The 16,992-nt window shown below is 37.2% G+C and overlaps 1 protein-coding gene across 3 annotated transcripts; it reads left to right on the top strand.

The window, feature by feature from the left end:
* The first annotated feature begins 575 nt into the window (after nucleotides 1-575).
* LOC101474872 (alpha-N-acetylgalactosaminide alpha-2,6-sialyltransferase 1-like) lies at nucleotides 576-12,250 on the top strand. 3 transcript variants are annotated; one of them, XM_076887641.1, is made up of 10 exons: nucleotides 576-1,325; nucleotides 1,454-1,745; nucleotides 2,003-2,165; nucleotides 3,374-3,536; nucleotides 7,936-8,074; nucleotides 8,161-8,264; nucleotides 8,736-8,819; nucleotides 9,379-9,478; nucleotides 9,755-9,849; nucleotides 11,731-11,899. In XM_076887641.1, the coding sequence occupies exons 1-10, from the start codon at nucleotides 1,231-1,233 to the stop codon at nucleotides 11,750-11,752; spliced, it is 1,257 nt and encodes a 418-aa protein (XP_076743756.1). In that variant the 5' UTR covers nucleotides 576-1,230; the 3' UTR covers nucleotides 11,753-11,899. The 3 variants fall into 3 exon arrangements, with proteins under 3 accessions (XP_076743756.1, XP_076743757.1, XP_076743755.1); XM_076887642.1 differs by lacking the exon at nucleotides 9,755-9,849 and having other exon boundaries at nucleotides 579-1,325; nucleotides 1,571-1,745; nucleotides 11,731-12,250; XM_076887640.1 differs by lacking the exon at nucleotides 9,755-9,849 and having other exon boundaries at nucleotides 580-1,325; nucleotides 11,731-12,250.
* Nucleotides 12,251-16,992: the final 4,742 nt, after the last annotated feature.

The following is a 16,992-nucleotide window of genomic DNA, read 5'->3' as shown; positions in this document are numbered from 1 at the left end:
TTCACAGAAAGTGGGGAATGGCTACAATCACAGCATTGTAAGATGGCGAAAGATGTACCCTTGGGCCCCCCTTCTCGATTCAGAGATGGTTAGCATCCTGACAGCCCAATGGACGAAGCTGACTCTCAGTCTGCGTGTTCTGGCCCGGAGGCTCTTCAGTATCCTTCCTGATGGCAGCAAACTGAAGACGCTGTTGAAGGGATGAGTGGAGTCACCTGTAATGGAGAGGGCCTGGGGAGGGAGGCAAGAGAGGTCCCCACAATGCTCTCGGCTGCTTTCACTACTGTTGACAACAGCCTTACTGTTTCAGCTGTTACCTATGAGTCCTTTTGAGCACTAGTAACTCTCAAAATGACTCAAGTAAAATAAAGATCATGAGCTTGTTTAAAGTTTCAACTTCAGGATTTATTCTGCAGATTTGCCTCCAAGGGGGTTTATGCTCCTCCTCTGCACTAAGCGCCACCTAGTGGCATCTTTAAGTAATGTCATAGAACATGTAAAGTGTAGTGAGATAACAGTGAATCACCAATTAAAGATATAATAAGCACAAAAAATATAACTAGGGTGCCCCCCGTTAAATTAAAGATTTTCTCTAATAACTGAATTACTAATTAAACTAAAAGTGAAAGACAAGCCACTATCACCCTTTAAAGAAAGAAAACAACAAAACCCAGGAGTTTGTCACTAAACTGAAAAATAAGTTAATGACCAAAAAACACACTCCTCTCTACTGATCAGGAATAAGCAGTCATCTCACACACACACACATCCCACTGGCTACAAAACCAACAAGACTTTTTTCTCCTTATCTTAATTGCTGAGTAGAGTCAGCTGAACAAAAAGTGTGGCACCCAAGGCGGGGAGATGGCAGGACACACCCACACACGGTCAAATTCCCAAGACAAACCAAATGAACCTTTTTGCAGTTTTCAACGTTATTAAAGGAATGCTGTGGCTTTTATTTTAGTTTTAAAATACTACATGTATAACAGGTTTAATCCCTGAGGTATGTCTGTTTCTGAAATTCCATTGTTGTGTAACAAACCACATTGCTGTTAAGCTCTGTGTGGTTGGCTTTGTGTGTCTGAATATATTTGACTGCATATCTGTCCGCAAACTGTGGTGTAGCCCAGCCCAGTCACTTCAGTGAGAAGGAGTCAAATCCAGAAGGGAGTGCATATGTGTGTCTATGTGTGTTCAATTTAACGGCGAAGCCTTCACTCAACAGCGATGGCAGTCCACACATCCAGGATGTTTTCGTTGCTCCTTATAATGACAGTTTTTTTTGTGGCTTTGATTCTATCTCAGGAAAAGTTATCAAAACGGTAAGTAGTTTATTTTATTTTGTTTTTAAAAAAAGGAATCATAAATTGATTTGCTAATTCTGAACTTTCCTTTTTGTTCCCTTTTGTCCTGTTTCCATTTGTGCTTTTCTGTGAAATTTATGATTCAGTTGGATAACTTTCTCAGGAAAACATGAACTCAGATGGGAAAGCATTTCGTTTGATATTAAACTCTGGGGACAGAAAGAAAAAACAACTGCACTGCTTTCTGTGTCTACCACAACCAGCCCAGCAAAAAATGTTGATTCAACACAAACAAACCCAGTGACAGAACCGAAATACTCTACACATGGAGCCGTGGCTGAGACTCCAATACCTCTCCTCTACCAAGGAAATTTCACAAAGGCTCCTCAGTGGGATTTTGATGATGTCTATAACCAGGATGCCCCACCTAGACCAACAGTAAGCATGCTAAGACACAATATGACAGAAACAGGACAAATGTAGTAATTAACTTGATGGGTGTGGGCAGGCAACGCTGAAGTGAGCTCAGCAATGCAGTCAGTCTGTTGCCTCTGCTGTAACTGTCCTGTATTTTCTGTTTGACTGGGTTTCTTAATGGTTTCACTCCATTTAATTATTCCTAAAGGTTTCTAAAATAAGTCAGGCACAAAATCTTTTTAACCTATTTCACAATTTAATATTTCTGTTATTATCAGACATGTGCCCAATCACTGCGAAACTCTCAGGATGAGAACTTCAAGAAGGCTTTTCTTCCCAACATACGTTTGTTTCTGCACAAGGACAACATTAATATGAGCGAGTGGAATCGCCTTTCACATTTTAACAATCCTTTTGGGTTTATGGAGTACAAATATGATGGTAGGTAGTTGTGAAACTGATATCAGGTCAAGTATTGTGTAACAGACTGCTAAGTAATGGAATAATAGATTTTTTTTTTATGATTTAATTTCCTCTTCCTAATTCTAACTCCAAATATTCTGATAAAATAATTGTGAAAAAGATACACGTCAATAAGAAAGACAGTTAAGTGTTAAGAAATATTATGTCACCTTTTATTATTGTTTTTGTGTCACACACACTTTTCAGTTCTGTAATTACACTATTTCCAGCACAAGAGAGACAAAGGACAAAGCTCATCAAGCTTATAAAGAAGTAATAAACAATCAGTCAAAAAAGCTAAGATTGAACTTGTATTGAAAGACATGAAATTATTCTTACCGCACCCAATGAAAATACAGTCATTTCATTATATATCTGTTCAACGGCTCTTTAATGGAAATACCTAATCATCCAATCACATAGCAGCATCTCAATGCATTTAGACACATAGATATGGTCAAGATTACCTGCTGAAGTTCAAACTGAGCATCTGAATGGGCAACGAAAGAAGATTTATTTGTATTTAAGTGTGGCGTAGTTGCTGGTGCCAAATGGGCTGGCCTGAATATTTCAGAAAGTGCTGATCTACTGGGATTTTAATTTTCCCACACAACCATCTCTAGAGCTTACTATAGAAGCTTTTTTCTGCACTGAAAAAAAGTTTTTTTTTGTGAATTAAAAAATTACTTTTTGCCATCCATAAGTCAATTAATAATGATAATAACCCATCACAATACAATAATAAAATTATAAAATAATAAAATTAATTCATAAAATGGTAGGAAGCACTGGCAGTTCTCTGGGTGAAAACGTCTTGTTGATCTCAGAGTTCAGAGGAGAACAGATTTCTTTGTACTAATATGAAGACAACAGCAAATAAACACTTGTTACAACTAAAGTATGCAGAAGAACAGATAACAAATTGAAACTTGAATTACCAGAAAGCCACACACACCAGTTGCCACTCCTATCAAAACAGGAAACTAAGACTACAGTTTAGTTTAGTTAGTTTTAGTCTAACCCTAATCCAGCAAAACTGGAAAACATAAGATTGGAAAAAACACTATTTGGTCTGATGAAATTCTGCTGTGAAATTTGCATGTTAGGATGAAAATCTGGCATCCACAAGTCTGAACAGGTTTGCTCCTGTAAGTGTCTGTACTTATGCGTTCTCTTTTCGTTTGCAGAAGTGATGGCTTCAGTGAAGCTGATTCCAAAGCCAAAAGAGCCACTGCTCCTCCCAAAACCAGGGGGCGATGGCTGTGTTCACTGCGCTGTGGTGGGTACTGCGGGAATTCTGAACGGCTCAAAAGTGGGTGCAGAGATCGATGCTCATGATTACATTTTTCGGTAAGAAAGAGCTTAAAAAATACCTGCCTATTCTCTCTGAACTGAAGGGTAGTTTAGGGGTAAAATGTTCCTATTTGAGAGCAGTTTAATGGAGAGCACAACAATCACTTAGGTCTGATGAAATCTCTAGAAACAGCCAGCTAATAACATATTTCAGTGGTATTTAAAAATACCACTGAAATATATTATAAACCTTTAAGATCAAGATAAATTAAGTGCCTGAAAGCATCACAAAGAGAGTATTTCTTCTTTGGTACAACATCACATAAATTCTCCAGGTACTTTATGAGGTAAACCTTATTAGTACTATGCTGGAGTCCTTTTTCTCTTCAGAACCTTCTGAAATAGACCAGCCAGTCGGCACCAACAACCATGCCACTTTCAAAGTCACCTTTCTTTCACAATTTCTACATGTCTATATTAAATTTGAATTGAAAAGCCTTATGACTGGCTTACCAGAGGTTTGGGTTGAATAGGTGTACCTAATAAAAATTTTTTTTTTTGCAAGACGTTACTCAAATTAACCTATAAGTTATTTCTATTCACAAAATTTTCTGAATGTATAAAGAGAGAACTGCTCTTATGTATCACAACTAAACATATCATATCTTAACACAGCAAACCGAACACAATGGCCAGTTGTGACTGGGTTAGGATTAGACTCTCATGCCGGGCATATGTAAACAGAGAGTGGAGAGAGCTGCTGTCAGGAAGTATAGCAGCTCAGCCAAACTAACTGCCAAACCAAACTGCCTAATCTCTGTTTACACTCAAGCATATGTAATTGTAGAGTTAGGCAGATAGCACAGAAAGAAAGCCTGCAATGAGACCTGTCAGAGAGCTAAAGAAGGATCCAAGAGGAGAACACACCTCTTAAAATTCCAGGATATTCCACACCTTAAAAAAAAAAAATCAATGTATTATTTCTGTGTATTAGAATGCATAGGACAATATTTAACTATGGTGGAGAGCCTTTGAGATATAATTTGTGTACACTTATGCAGACACTGATATGAAACTCATTTCTCTCAGAAAATCGGCAGTTGTTCTTCAAGAACTTCTTTCTTTTGAACAACTTAAAAAAGAAAAAGAAAAAACCTCCAAGAAATAAGAAGCAGGAACATGTGCAGACATGTATTTGGGTGTTTTTGGTTATTTTGGTTGAGCAGATTTTTTTTTATCCTTTTTTGTTGCAGAGCTTAAAGACAATGGCAGCATATAAAAAGAAAACCCTTACAAACAGAAATGACAAAAGTAGCAATAATTATGATATAATATTGTGACAAAGAAGCCTAGGAACTAGGGTTGCAGAAATGTCGTAAATATTTCCCATTGCCTAAGAGTTCCTTTTCCTGCCAGTCAAAGCTTTCCTGCTAAATAATCCATCGCTGTTGTCATACGGTGTTTTCAAACAGTGATTAAGTGATTCATTCATTTGCAAACTGCAGGCAGCCCTTAGGTTCTTTTTCAACAGACTTTTTGCTGGTGCACTTCACATACACATTGAAACTGTGCGCTGGACATTTGGGCCATATTTGCTAAAGCAGTCAGTGCTGGACAATCTGGAAGCATTTTGAAATCTCTGACGCTTGCAGCTGATTTTTTCTACAGCATAATAATTTAATTTCACTACCTTACCAAACTTATAGGTACAGTACTTACATGTACTTTTTTCTGACTGATGAATAAGCTAGCTCTTTTTTTAAATTAATGAAATTGTCATGAAACTTAGTTTTTCATGTGCCATCTCTATATATCTGTATATATGGCTTATATTAAGCCTCCGGTTTAAAGATGGTAACAAATGGCGAACAAATTACTTTTTTTTGTCAAATTATTGCATTCTACTTAAACTCTGGATTGGCTGGACTATAATTTTTTTTTTCGTTGGGTCAGGGTTGGATAGTTTTTTTGTTGTTTCCTTACTAAATTAAATCATCATATACAAAAGTTTGTGTTCTGCATTTACTTTAGTGTCTAATATTGAAATTACTTTCACAATCAAAAACCTACAGCATGTGACAAATGTGTGCAAAAAAGAAAGAAAGACAGGAAAAAATTCAATATTGAGGCAAATATGTTTGACAGAAACAGTGCCATATCTTGTCTTGTTATTTATTTATTTATTTATCTTTCAAGCCACTGTTTATGTATAAGGTGCATTCTGTCCTTTGACCCTCATTGTAAGCTACAGTATATGACTGGTTGGTCACAGGATGAAAACCCCGTCATATCAGACAGCATTATCAGTTGCAATAACTTTACACCAATAAAATATAGGAAACAGATTAACTCTCTGGCTCTTGATACAGCCCTTACTGTCGTAGACAAACACACTTGATATGGATGCTCTTCATGGACTTCAGCTTGCCATTTAATGACATTGTTTCAAATAAGCTGTTGGACAAAGTTCATGCACTGACTTAAATATGTTACTAGATGCTATATTAGCTCACCAAATGCCCCCAGGCTGTCAGGCTGGACAAGCAAATACCCCAAGCCTCAATATGAGCACTAGAGTCATTGCGATCCTCCTCTATATGCTCTGTACACTTAACTGTCAATCCATCCATAACATGGACATCACGGATCATTTGACTCATGACTGACAACAAAGAGGATGCATACAGGGAGGAGGTTCACACTTTGACACCATAGTGTCAAACACTTAAATGTCTGAACAGGATATTGCCTAAATGTCTGTGCACCTACCACAATTATATGTATGCCTACCCACAGGTTAGTGATTGAAGACCAGCTTTCTTGTGCTAGTTCCAAATAGTCAGTTTATTGTCACCTTGCTGAAACAAGAATTGATATTTATAAGTTTTTAATTTAACAGTCACAAATAGGTCATTCAAACTATATGTGACCATTTAACATTTATAGCTGTATATTTTCATCATATCTTTCTCATTATGTCTTTCTCCTCCTTCCAAGGGATCTAATTATATCCCTGGAGAAAGGAAGAGTTGCTTGAAATAATTAGAAGTCTCTGTGTAATCACTTTTTAGCTATGGTCCTCTCCAGATGCCAAAGCCTCTATCCATAAAGAACAAGCTGAACCAGCTTAACCATGGAATCACTTAAACCTAATGCTCACCGTTGTCGCAAGTCTGATTTCAGCTTGCTGTCCACCCAATGATTTTTGTAATATGGCGCAAGTGCGCAATCATTTTGGTCTTTACCAACATTTTAATGATCTATTAGTACAGGAACTAAAAGATTCATCTCAGAGAGAGATGCTTCAACAGTTTTCTGGAAAAAATGCAAATTCTTTGCTTCCTCTGCTCTTATACCCATGCTGATGTGGAGGTCTCTTCCTGAATAATATTATTATTTATTTTTTTTATTTCATGTTGATAGGACAGTGAAAAGAAGACAGGAAAGCTTACACTGGCCCAGTGTGGTGTGTCCCACACCCTTACATGAAATCCAAAGAAGGAAATAGACTTTCAAACTCAAATGAGAAGCCAAGCAATTACACTCACAAAACTTGTTCTTACCTCAACTCTTAAGGAAGTGATACAAGTAGAAAGAACCGACTTTATATGAGGAATGACAAGATTACCTTTGAGTTCCCAGACTGACTGTTATTTCCTAAGCCTAAACAACACCAGCTATTGTCTGAAAAGATCTCTTACCGGCATGTGACTCAGCTGTACTGGTAAATGACACCCCCCTCTGGTAATCCAGACTAGAAATATGAATCACATCAGTCATCAAACAGACCTAATATTCATGCTATTTGTGGAACTGATTTCAAAATGGATGAGAACACTAAAACAAAGAGATTTTAGCCAGTGACTCATGGAAAATTTATTTACGCCATAAGTTTCACCTCTTTGAATGGAAGTCTGTTCGATTTTTTTGGTACCGCAACCTACTAAACAATGGCGCTATTGCAGCTAATTAATATTATGCTGATCCTTATTTCCAGTCTTGCATACAACTAGACGGCAGGTGGATGAGGCTTTTGTACTAACACTCCTGAGATATGAGCACTTAGTGACATCATACAGGGCCAAGAGCTGAAAAACTAGCTTGTTTCCCCCACTAAGTCAAAATACTGGGAAAATTACTCAAAACTGACAAAAAGGGTTATTAATAACTAGAAATTAATATAGAAATTAATTGCTGAAAACATTTTTTATTGATGTAAATAAACTTGCATTAAAAAAATTCTCTTGTACTTTATGGGAAGGCATCAAGGAAATCCTTGAACAAATGCTGCTATAAGACAGAAACTAAGGAAAAGCACAATAAGATGAAAGGCATATCACACCACTTTCAGTGTGAATGCTGTCGCTTGAACTATAGTGACTGAACTTGAACATTGCAATGAAATCAACATAAACCAAACCAAAGATCAATTTTCTGAATTGCGTCTGTTTGGCAGGATGAACGGTGCCGTTACCAAAGGTTTTGAGGAAGATGTAGGAAATAGAACATCAGTGTACGTTCACACAGCGTACTCCATCACTGCATCACCTTCTGTTTTTGGGACATATGGATACAAATCTGCCCCTCATGATGAGGTACTAAAGCTTAGACAGGATTGTGATACTTTTTATAATCTCCACAAAATAAAGATGATTACTCTGCATAATTTTTCTCTTGGCAGGGAATAAAATATGTGATGATTCCTGAGGGAATAAGAGATTTTCAATGGCTCGGGGGTCTTCTCAAAGGACAGCAGATCTCTGGTGGCCAATTCGACAAGGAATGGTGATTATCATCTGCAGGAAATTGACTGAAAGTTTTGATGTATGCTCATTGTTAAATTTTTAGCTTTCATTTGTGATTTCTCATTGATGTACATGACTGTTACATACACTGGTTATTTTTCTCTTTCTTTAACAAATTTAGATTTTCTAATTGCTTTAAATTGACATTAGACAACTTTTTAAGAGCAGCTGTGGTTTTGTCTAGCTAGTAAAAATCCATGGCCACAGCTCCCAGATGTCACTGCTGAGTGCACCAACAACCAAGTGAGAGACGCACAGGTGTCTTGCTTAACAGATTCAAATGACAAATACCCTCTTGAAACACCCAAAACAACATGAAACTTGGGTTGTAATCCACTTTGGTTTTAGGTTTTAATAGGCAATTTATAAAAAAAGAAGAAGAAACAAACAAAAGAAAAAAAACTAATAATATAAATTATCCCTCCTGTCTTTTGTGTTTTAACCTCACCAGGCCAAGGGACTACTATTCAGGGCAGTACAATGAGAGCCGCTTCTACGTTCTACACCAGGACTTCCTCCGATACGTGAAGAACAGGTCAGTTGTTATCGGAGGTAAAAATAAATAATTAGATTAAAAAAAAACCACACACACACACACACACCAAAAACTGAAAAAAAAAAACCCCAAAAAAACCAGCATTAAAATACCAGATTTTATCCTATTTAAATATAATAATGACAAATAAGATGCTTACATTTAAAGGTAATGTCGAATTGCCAAAATGGGTAAAACGACATTAGGAAGCAAAAAATAATTATTTTTATCATTCATGGAAAGCAGAAATTTTTTCCAAGCCAGTAAATTATGAAATAACTAATTAAAAAAATGTAAGATATCTGGGCCACGCAATCACCATAAAATATTATTTTTGGTGATTGAACTCAAAATCATTTAATTCTTATAAATCCAACAATCAGATATTTGATCATTTACAGCCAACAATCATTTACAGCCTTTCCTGAAGCTATTTTAACTTAAAGGTCAGTGTGAAGGATGCAGTGTTTCCTTACTTGTCAGTATTTTTTTTCTTCTTCTTTTTATATGTTTGGTTTGTTTTCTGTTCATTTTCCATTGAAGCTTTTTTTATCCGCAGGTTCCTAAAGTCACCTAATCTGAATGAAACATTCTGGCCATTAGTCAGACCAACCAACGGAGCGTTCACTCTCTTCCTGGCTTTGCACACATGTGATACAGTGAGTTACTATCACCTTTACATTTCATTGTGAGAGTCACAGATTTCAAAGCACACAATACAGATACTGACAGGCACTGAACCCCAGAGCAGCTCTTTCATTAAAAGAAATTATTTAACACAATTTTGCAAATTGGTTAAAACTGAACATCACATATTTTAAACATATCAGTACAAACGCTACTCTGTTTGCATAGCAGAAAGCATTGCATTGTTTTCATCCAAGCTCATCTGTCCGTCCATTTTTTTTTTTTGCTGCTCATCTTATTCCGGACAGCAGTCTGAGCAGAGATCCTCATACTTCCCCCCACCCCAGCCACTTCCTGCAGCTCATTGGAGATTAGAGGAGACATCAAGGGACCCCAAAGCCAGGCGGGACATGTAATCTGTTAAACGTATCTTGAAGTTGCCCTGGGTCCTCTTTCAATGCCCAAACTACGTAATCTAGGAAGTGTGAAGCAGGCATCCGAATCAAATGCTCAAACCACCTCAAAAGGCAGTTCTGTGTGATACAGCAAATTTTGATATCTATCTGATATCAAAATTTGGGCTAGGGTTAGTACTGCCGATGACAATGCGTCCTAACAATGCATCTAAACCTATAAAGGCAGTTTATCCAGGAGAGAGAAGTATGTCTGTCACGGTTTGCTTGGAGATTAGAGAAGGAGATCCAAAAGCAGACACTGTGGACAACGGAACATATTTTTATGCCCTGGCTTTTAACACACTATAACCCAAGGACTTTGGTCTTATTTGACAGTCTTAGTTATTGTTTTCATTCTTTTATTGTCCTATAATTGTTTTATATTGTTATTATTGTTTTACATTGTTTCTTTTTTAATGGCATTTTTATATTGTTAAGCACTTTGTGCAACATCGTCTGTCTGAAAATGTGCTATATATAATTTGACCTTGACCTTCAAAAAACAAAAGCAAGCCTTTATTATGGTTGATTCCATAAAAGCAAAACTAGGCAGCAAGGACAGTGGCAAAAGCTAAACTAGGACCTAAAATGGGAAACCAGAAATGACTATAGCAACTATGAACATGATTTTGAACTGGAGCAAAAACGGAAACAAGCCCAGAACAAAAATCATGAAAACCTTGAAAACTTGAAATGAACCAAAACATAAACAATGAAAAACCAAATACCATGAAACTTGAAACACTGGGTCACACGACCCAGGACCCACCCAAGTGTTGTGATTTATGAGAAAATCATCAGTTTTAATGACCACTAATCATTGTGGTTTTTACTTGGCACTAGAATTAGTTAACAACCCTTTAGCTTTTGAGGGTCACAGGGGAGCATGATCTTAGTCCCTGAAGATATATTTTATGTATATATATATATATATATATATATATATATATATATATATATATATATATATATATATATATATATATATATATATATATATAATGTGTGTGTGTGTGTGTATATATATATATATATATATACACACACACACACTCATGTGTACAGGAACATCTGTGCCGAGTATAACCTGGAAGTCCCGAGGTCAAAATGGGAGATGCCCCCAAGGGTGATGGAGAATGACCGAGCTAAGATCCTGTGGGACTTCCAGATACAGACGGACAAAATGGTGGTGGCTAACCAACCAGACATAGTGGTGGTAGACAAACAGAAGAAGACGGCCGTAGTGATCGATGTAGCAGTTCCGAATGACAGCAATATCAGGAAGAAGGAACACGAGAAGCTCGAGAACTACCAAGGGCTCAGAGAAGAGCTCGAGAAGATGTGGAGGGTGAAGGTGAAGGTGGTCGCAGTGGTAATCGGAGCACTAGGTGCGGTGACTCCCAAGCTAGGCGAGTGGCTCCAGCAGATCCCGGGAACAACATCGGAGATCTCTGTCCAGAAGAGCGCAGTCCTGGGAACAGCTAAGATACTGCGCAGGACTCTCAAGCTCCCAGACCTCTGGTAGAGGACCCGAGCTTGAAGGATAAACCGCCCACAGGGGCGAGTGGGGAATTTATATATATATATATATATATATATATATATATATATATATATATATATATATATATATACACACACACACACACATTTCTGATATTTTTTAATGTTTTTAATGTTGACTGCATGTATGTATATATAGACATTCTGCTGTAGATTTGTGCTGTGCATGATCCAGATTGATCCTGTATTAAGGTATTCTGCAAAATATGTTTTGAAAAGTGCTGTACTAAAATATTTTTTTTCTTTCTCTCTTTCTGTATCCTCAGGTGGATGCATATGGGTTCATGACTGATGAATACATGAAATACTCCAACTACTATTTTGAGAAGTACATTAAAAGTAATGTAATTTTCTATGCCAACCATGACTACATTTTGGAGAAGAATACATGGAAAAACCTTCACAAAAGAAAAATAATAAAGCTGTTTCAAAGAACGGAGCCAGAAACAAAGACAGAAAACCCGAAGCAACACTGAGTTCCCTCTTAATGACAGAACCCACACCACTGCTCTGTTGATATTCAAAGCTTGTTTCAGGCAGCACGTTGGTGCAGTGGTTAGCCTAAGAAAGTCCTGTGTTCAAATCCACCATATCGCCAGGGACTAAGATCCAGCCCCCCTGTGACCCTCAACTGGATAAGTGGAAGATAGATGGATGGATAGAATGAAGGTGATCTGATTTGTTCTAATTTGTTTGGGATGTTTTGCCAATCCTAAAGGGGTCCTCAGTCCAGTATATAACAACATCACAAACAGAAATCTTTAAATTAAAGACATTGAAACATCTTGTCAGCCTAAAGGTTTATTCCATGGGACTTTTTGAAAAAAAGAAAAGAAAAAGAAGTGTATGTCTGTAGGTTATTTTTTATATTATGAGACAACCTGATTGCTTTTAGCTGAAGGTAAAAGGACTCCTCCAAGGTTTATAACTCTAAACTGTAACTAAATTGTCTCAAGGTTTAGATTATTTATTGTCATTATGTTACAAGAACGTAACAAAAATTTCAGTGGTGCCCTCAGTGATAAAGAAAATACAAAAAAGATCAATAAATAAGATTAAAACAGGGCAAAAAATCAAAAAGTTTAATGGAGAAGACTTTAGCACTCTTTAGAGTACATGCATACTCATATGCAAAGAAAAGTTGATGATACTGTAAACAAACACGTATGGATCAGTATTTAAGGTTTGACTCTCATCATCCACTGGAGCACAAATTGGGTGTCATCAGGACACTACAACATGGAGCGAACACCATCCCCACAGTTACAGTGGCCAGGAAAGCAGAAGAACATATCGTGATTATCCCAGCTGGACATTTGTTAAAGCTGGGAAGGCGCCTAATGAAAACTTCAGCCAATCCAGGAGAGAAAGACAACCGCTGACTGAGCGAAAACCCTTAGTGATCTCTTACGTGTCAGGAGTATTGCAGCAGTTGAGACACATTCTCTTTAAACTCTTTGGATTACAAACTTCAAAATGCACTGCGCAAAAAATTGGCCCACCCCAAGGATCGGGTTCCTTGACACAAACAGAGTAACATAGATTACGTTGTTAGGTGCCAGGAGGATTGTCATGATTTATACGTCGGGGAACCCGACCTGGCTAAGCAGATGGGACAACACGGAAAAGCTAACTCGTCAGGCCAGGACTCCGCAGTCTATTCACACCTACACGCTAGTGGACACTGTCAATGATGAGGATACACACAGGGAGCAATGCTGGTTTGAGTGGGGAGTCAAGGAGGCCATTTACGTAAAAAGGGAAAAAAGTGAAAAGGGCAAGACATCTTTTGTATTTATTGTTTCAGTCTTGTGTTGAGTTGCCCCACATTATTGTGTGTTCCCTTCTTTTTCTGAGTCTCCTACAGTTTGTTACTATTTCCATTCCCATTATATCTCAGTAAATCCTTAATTTTTGCTTTCAGTTTTTTGATAGCGTTTTCCCTTCAAAGCACTTTTTCATTTCTTATTCAGATATTCAAGTAAATTCAAATAAAATGTGCAAACAGCAATAGCACTGTCGAATACTGAAAGCCTCAGCCAACGTTTTAGAAGCCTGAAATCCCCTCGATCACATTCCTTTTTGCAATTCAAATAAAAAAAGAACTGCTCCCTTCAGGATTCAAATCATCAGAACAACTTTGTATCGCATCCTTCACTATTTTACTACAAGTAAAAGGTGGTGTCTGTCAAACATGGCCAACATGTTTGTTCTGTTTGTTTTTTTCTTATTGAAAAATCGTTCGATCACCGCCTTCTTTGAGTGCATGCAACCTAACCTTTTCAAAGTAATAGCTTCAATGCTGGATTCTTAACACGTACATTTTCAGATTCTGATACTATAACAATTTGCATTTTATTTTAGTAAATATTTAGTATATTTTTGTTACTGTACAATGCAATGATAGTGTTAAGTTAATTAATTAAAAATAAAATGCTCAACTGTACTAAATAAGTACAGAATTACTTATAAGCAGGGTTAATTGTTTTTAATTGCGTCAGAAGCACAAATAATAATATTTGTTGTCAAAATTGATCAAATCATATTGATTTCTTGAATATGCTTTTTTGTATATATACAACTGCTGCAATCCCACTCTAATTAAAGGAATTCTATACCAAAAATACTGCAAATGTAACAGTTATTCACTTGACGAGTAACTCAGGCAGCTTGAAACACTAGATTTATTTTTGCATAAAAGCACAGTGTGGATAAACCGAATCTCTTTATTTTTAACTGACTGTTGCCTAAAGGCAGGTGTAGGTTTTTGGATTGGCCTAGCGAATCCTTTACTGCCATCTAGTGGTAAAGACTAATATTTCATATAAACATGTTAACAGTATCTGCAATATATTACACATATATCCAACATATCCGTATTTCTCCAAGGGTTTTAATGATGAAGACAAATCTAGCATCCTTATTTTTCTTTTATCCTACATTTTATTCACTCACTTGTTGCCTCTGGTGAAAGTTTAAAGGTTACAATGAGTAAGGAAATACTTAGAATGAATCATGAAATGTAAACAGAGATGTTGTGACACGCTTAAATGTTCTACTTAGTTCATGCTACGCTTCATAAGCAACTGAGCTGGTGAGTGCGGGCTGGAATGGGTGTGATATTGTTTTGTTGTTCCAGATTGCCTGAATGGATGGTGCTTCATTAAGTTTTTGAAAAGTTTGGCCTGCCACAGAATAACAGCAATAGGAGAAGTATTTCTTGATCTCCTGCATGAGGCCATGACACTGAATAATGTTGAAATGAATAATGTCAATGTTCAGTGTGACATGACACTGTATAAATTTGTTTACCTCTCATAAAGTGTGTGAATGTGTGGATGACTGAATGTAGTGTAAAGCGCTTTGGGGCCCTTAGGGACAAAGTAAAGCGCTATACAAATGCAGGCCATTTACCATTTACCATTTAAAGTAGAAAAATAGTAACATCAATACTCACACAAGAACATCCATGGCTTCAGGCTTATACGAACTAACACATTTGTGGAGAGAGTGCCAGGTGGTCACTATAATAAACAAGATTCATGACTCTTTCACTTCAGCTCTGGGAGTAAGTAAGTGCTGTGCAAGTAAACGTTTTTTGTTGGTGGTGGTGGTTTTTATTGTTGTTGTTAAGGTAATGCGAAAACTATGTCCTCTTACTGGCATCCTCAGGGGGATGTATATAGATTCATAAAAACACAATTACATAAAATACACCAACCACTGTTTTGAGAAATATATTAAAATTTATGCCCACAACTACATTTTGGAGAAGATCATATTTAAAAAAGCATTTCACCAAAGCAAAATAAAAAAGCTGCATCAAAGAAAACTAGAGACTAAAATATGTGACTGCCAAATTGTTTGTACTGGTGCAAAGTATGGAATAAAGGGTATCTGGTTTGTACCAGTTTGTTCGGGATGTGCTGTATGTCCTATTCTATGCAGAAGCAAATAAAATAGAATAAAATAGAATAAAATAGAATAACCCTTTATTGTCCCTTATTGGGGAAACTCCCGCTGCAAAGTGACAGACAAATTGAGCATGCAGATTCAAACAAAAGAACATAAAATAAAAAAATAAAAATAAACTAGTGCTGTCAGCGTTAATCTCATTAAAATGATGTTAACGGCATAACCGCATTAACACGGCATAACCGCATTAACATGGCAAATCTCCGTTAGCAAGTGTGGGGCTGGATGGCGCTAACGCGTTAATGAGCTAACCGCGCTAACGCGTTGACGCTGTTATTGTGAGTTTGCGACATTGAATGCAATGATAAAAACACTAAACATCCCACAAAGGTCAGCTTTATTTCATTCATAATATAGCTTTATAGATGATGTTACATGCAGATGTTGCACAATGTTTACAAATGTTAGAGACCATTTCAGTAATCGCTGATGTAGTTGAGGAATTTTACTGCCTTACTTTCAGTTAATGTATTTTGTTTTGCACTATGCATATTTTATATGCCATTAGGTCATTTATTGTGAAAATTCTCATGTAGGAACTATTGTACTGCATGTTGGTTCCACTGGTGCACCTGAGGGAGATGCACGCCATGTTGATGTGTGAGCATGGCAAGTTGAAGCAAGAGAAGCCAATTTAATTCAGAGAAAGTTGTTTCTTAAAAGTATCTGTAAAGTGCTCATTTCTGCCTCAAAGCATGGGTCAGCCAGCGAGGTATGTTTGTATGTTATATAGATCATTTTATGTCTTTACTTCACTCGTCTTACTATCTCATTGGATTTTATGTTATGTTTTAGTTCGACGGTGGCGTAGTTTGTGATCAAGGTGAAGCTGTAACAACCCCAAGATCTTACAACTAACATTAAAGCCAACTTCATGCCATCAGTAAAAGAACTCTTTATTGACTTTAAGAAGAGGTAGAAGTGATAGAGGAATTTGAGGCAACGTCGAAAACATCTACAGAAGAGTTGTAAAAAACATAAGTTCAACAAATTCTGGAAAGTAAAACTTTGGAAACAATAAAGAACAAAAATTAAAAGACAAAAAAGACCATAACATTAAGGCAAACAGCCAAATGCTATATCCATTACACCCCTAGAAATTAAAGTGTACTATAAAACGCACTGGATGACGCAGACTGGGACATGTTTCGGCACAGCTCTGATGACATCAACATGTTTACGGAAGCGGTTGTGGGATTTATCGGGAAACTAGCGGACGACACAGCAGAAAGAACTATCATCCGAACGTTTCCCAACCAGAAGCCGTGGGTGGATAAAAACATCCGCGACGCTCTGAGATCACGCACCGCTGCCTACAATGAAGGGCTTGTCTCCGGTAATATGGACCTATACAAGGCTGCGTCCTACAACGTGCGCAGCGCGGTCCGAAAGGCAAAGCGGAGCTACGGGGAAAAACTAGAGTCACAGCTACGACAGTGCGACTCTAGGAGCCTGTGGAAAGGACTGCGGACTATAACGGACTATAAACGACCAGCTTCTTCAATGATGAATGCAGATGCTTCACTGGCTGATGAGCTGAACACGTTTTATGC

Source organism: Maylandia zebra, linkage group LG8 (genome assembly GCF_041146795.1).
Source record: "Maylandia zebra isolate NMK-2024a linkage group LG8, Mzebra_GT3a, whole genome shotgun sequence".
NCBI classification, from domain to species: domain Eukaryota; kingdom Metazoa; phylum Chordata; class Actinopteri; order Cichliformes; family Cichlidae; genus Maylandia; species Maylandia zebra.
This window is presented reverse-complemented; position numbering and strand designations above follow the sequence as displayed.

Coding starts and splice junctions, on each gene's coding strand:
- LOC101474872 (XM_076887640.1), top strand. CDS start 1,231: ATGGCAGTCCACACATCCAGGATGTTTTCGTTGCTCCTTATAATGACA. Junction 8,075..8,160: donor AATCTGCCCCTCATGATGAG/GTACTAAAGCTT, acceptor TTCTCTTGGCAG/GGAATAAAATATGTGATGAT. Junction 8,820..9,378: donor CTCCGATACGTGAAGAACAG/GTCAGTTGTTAT, acceptor TTTTATCCGCAG/GTTCCTAAAGTCACCTAATC.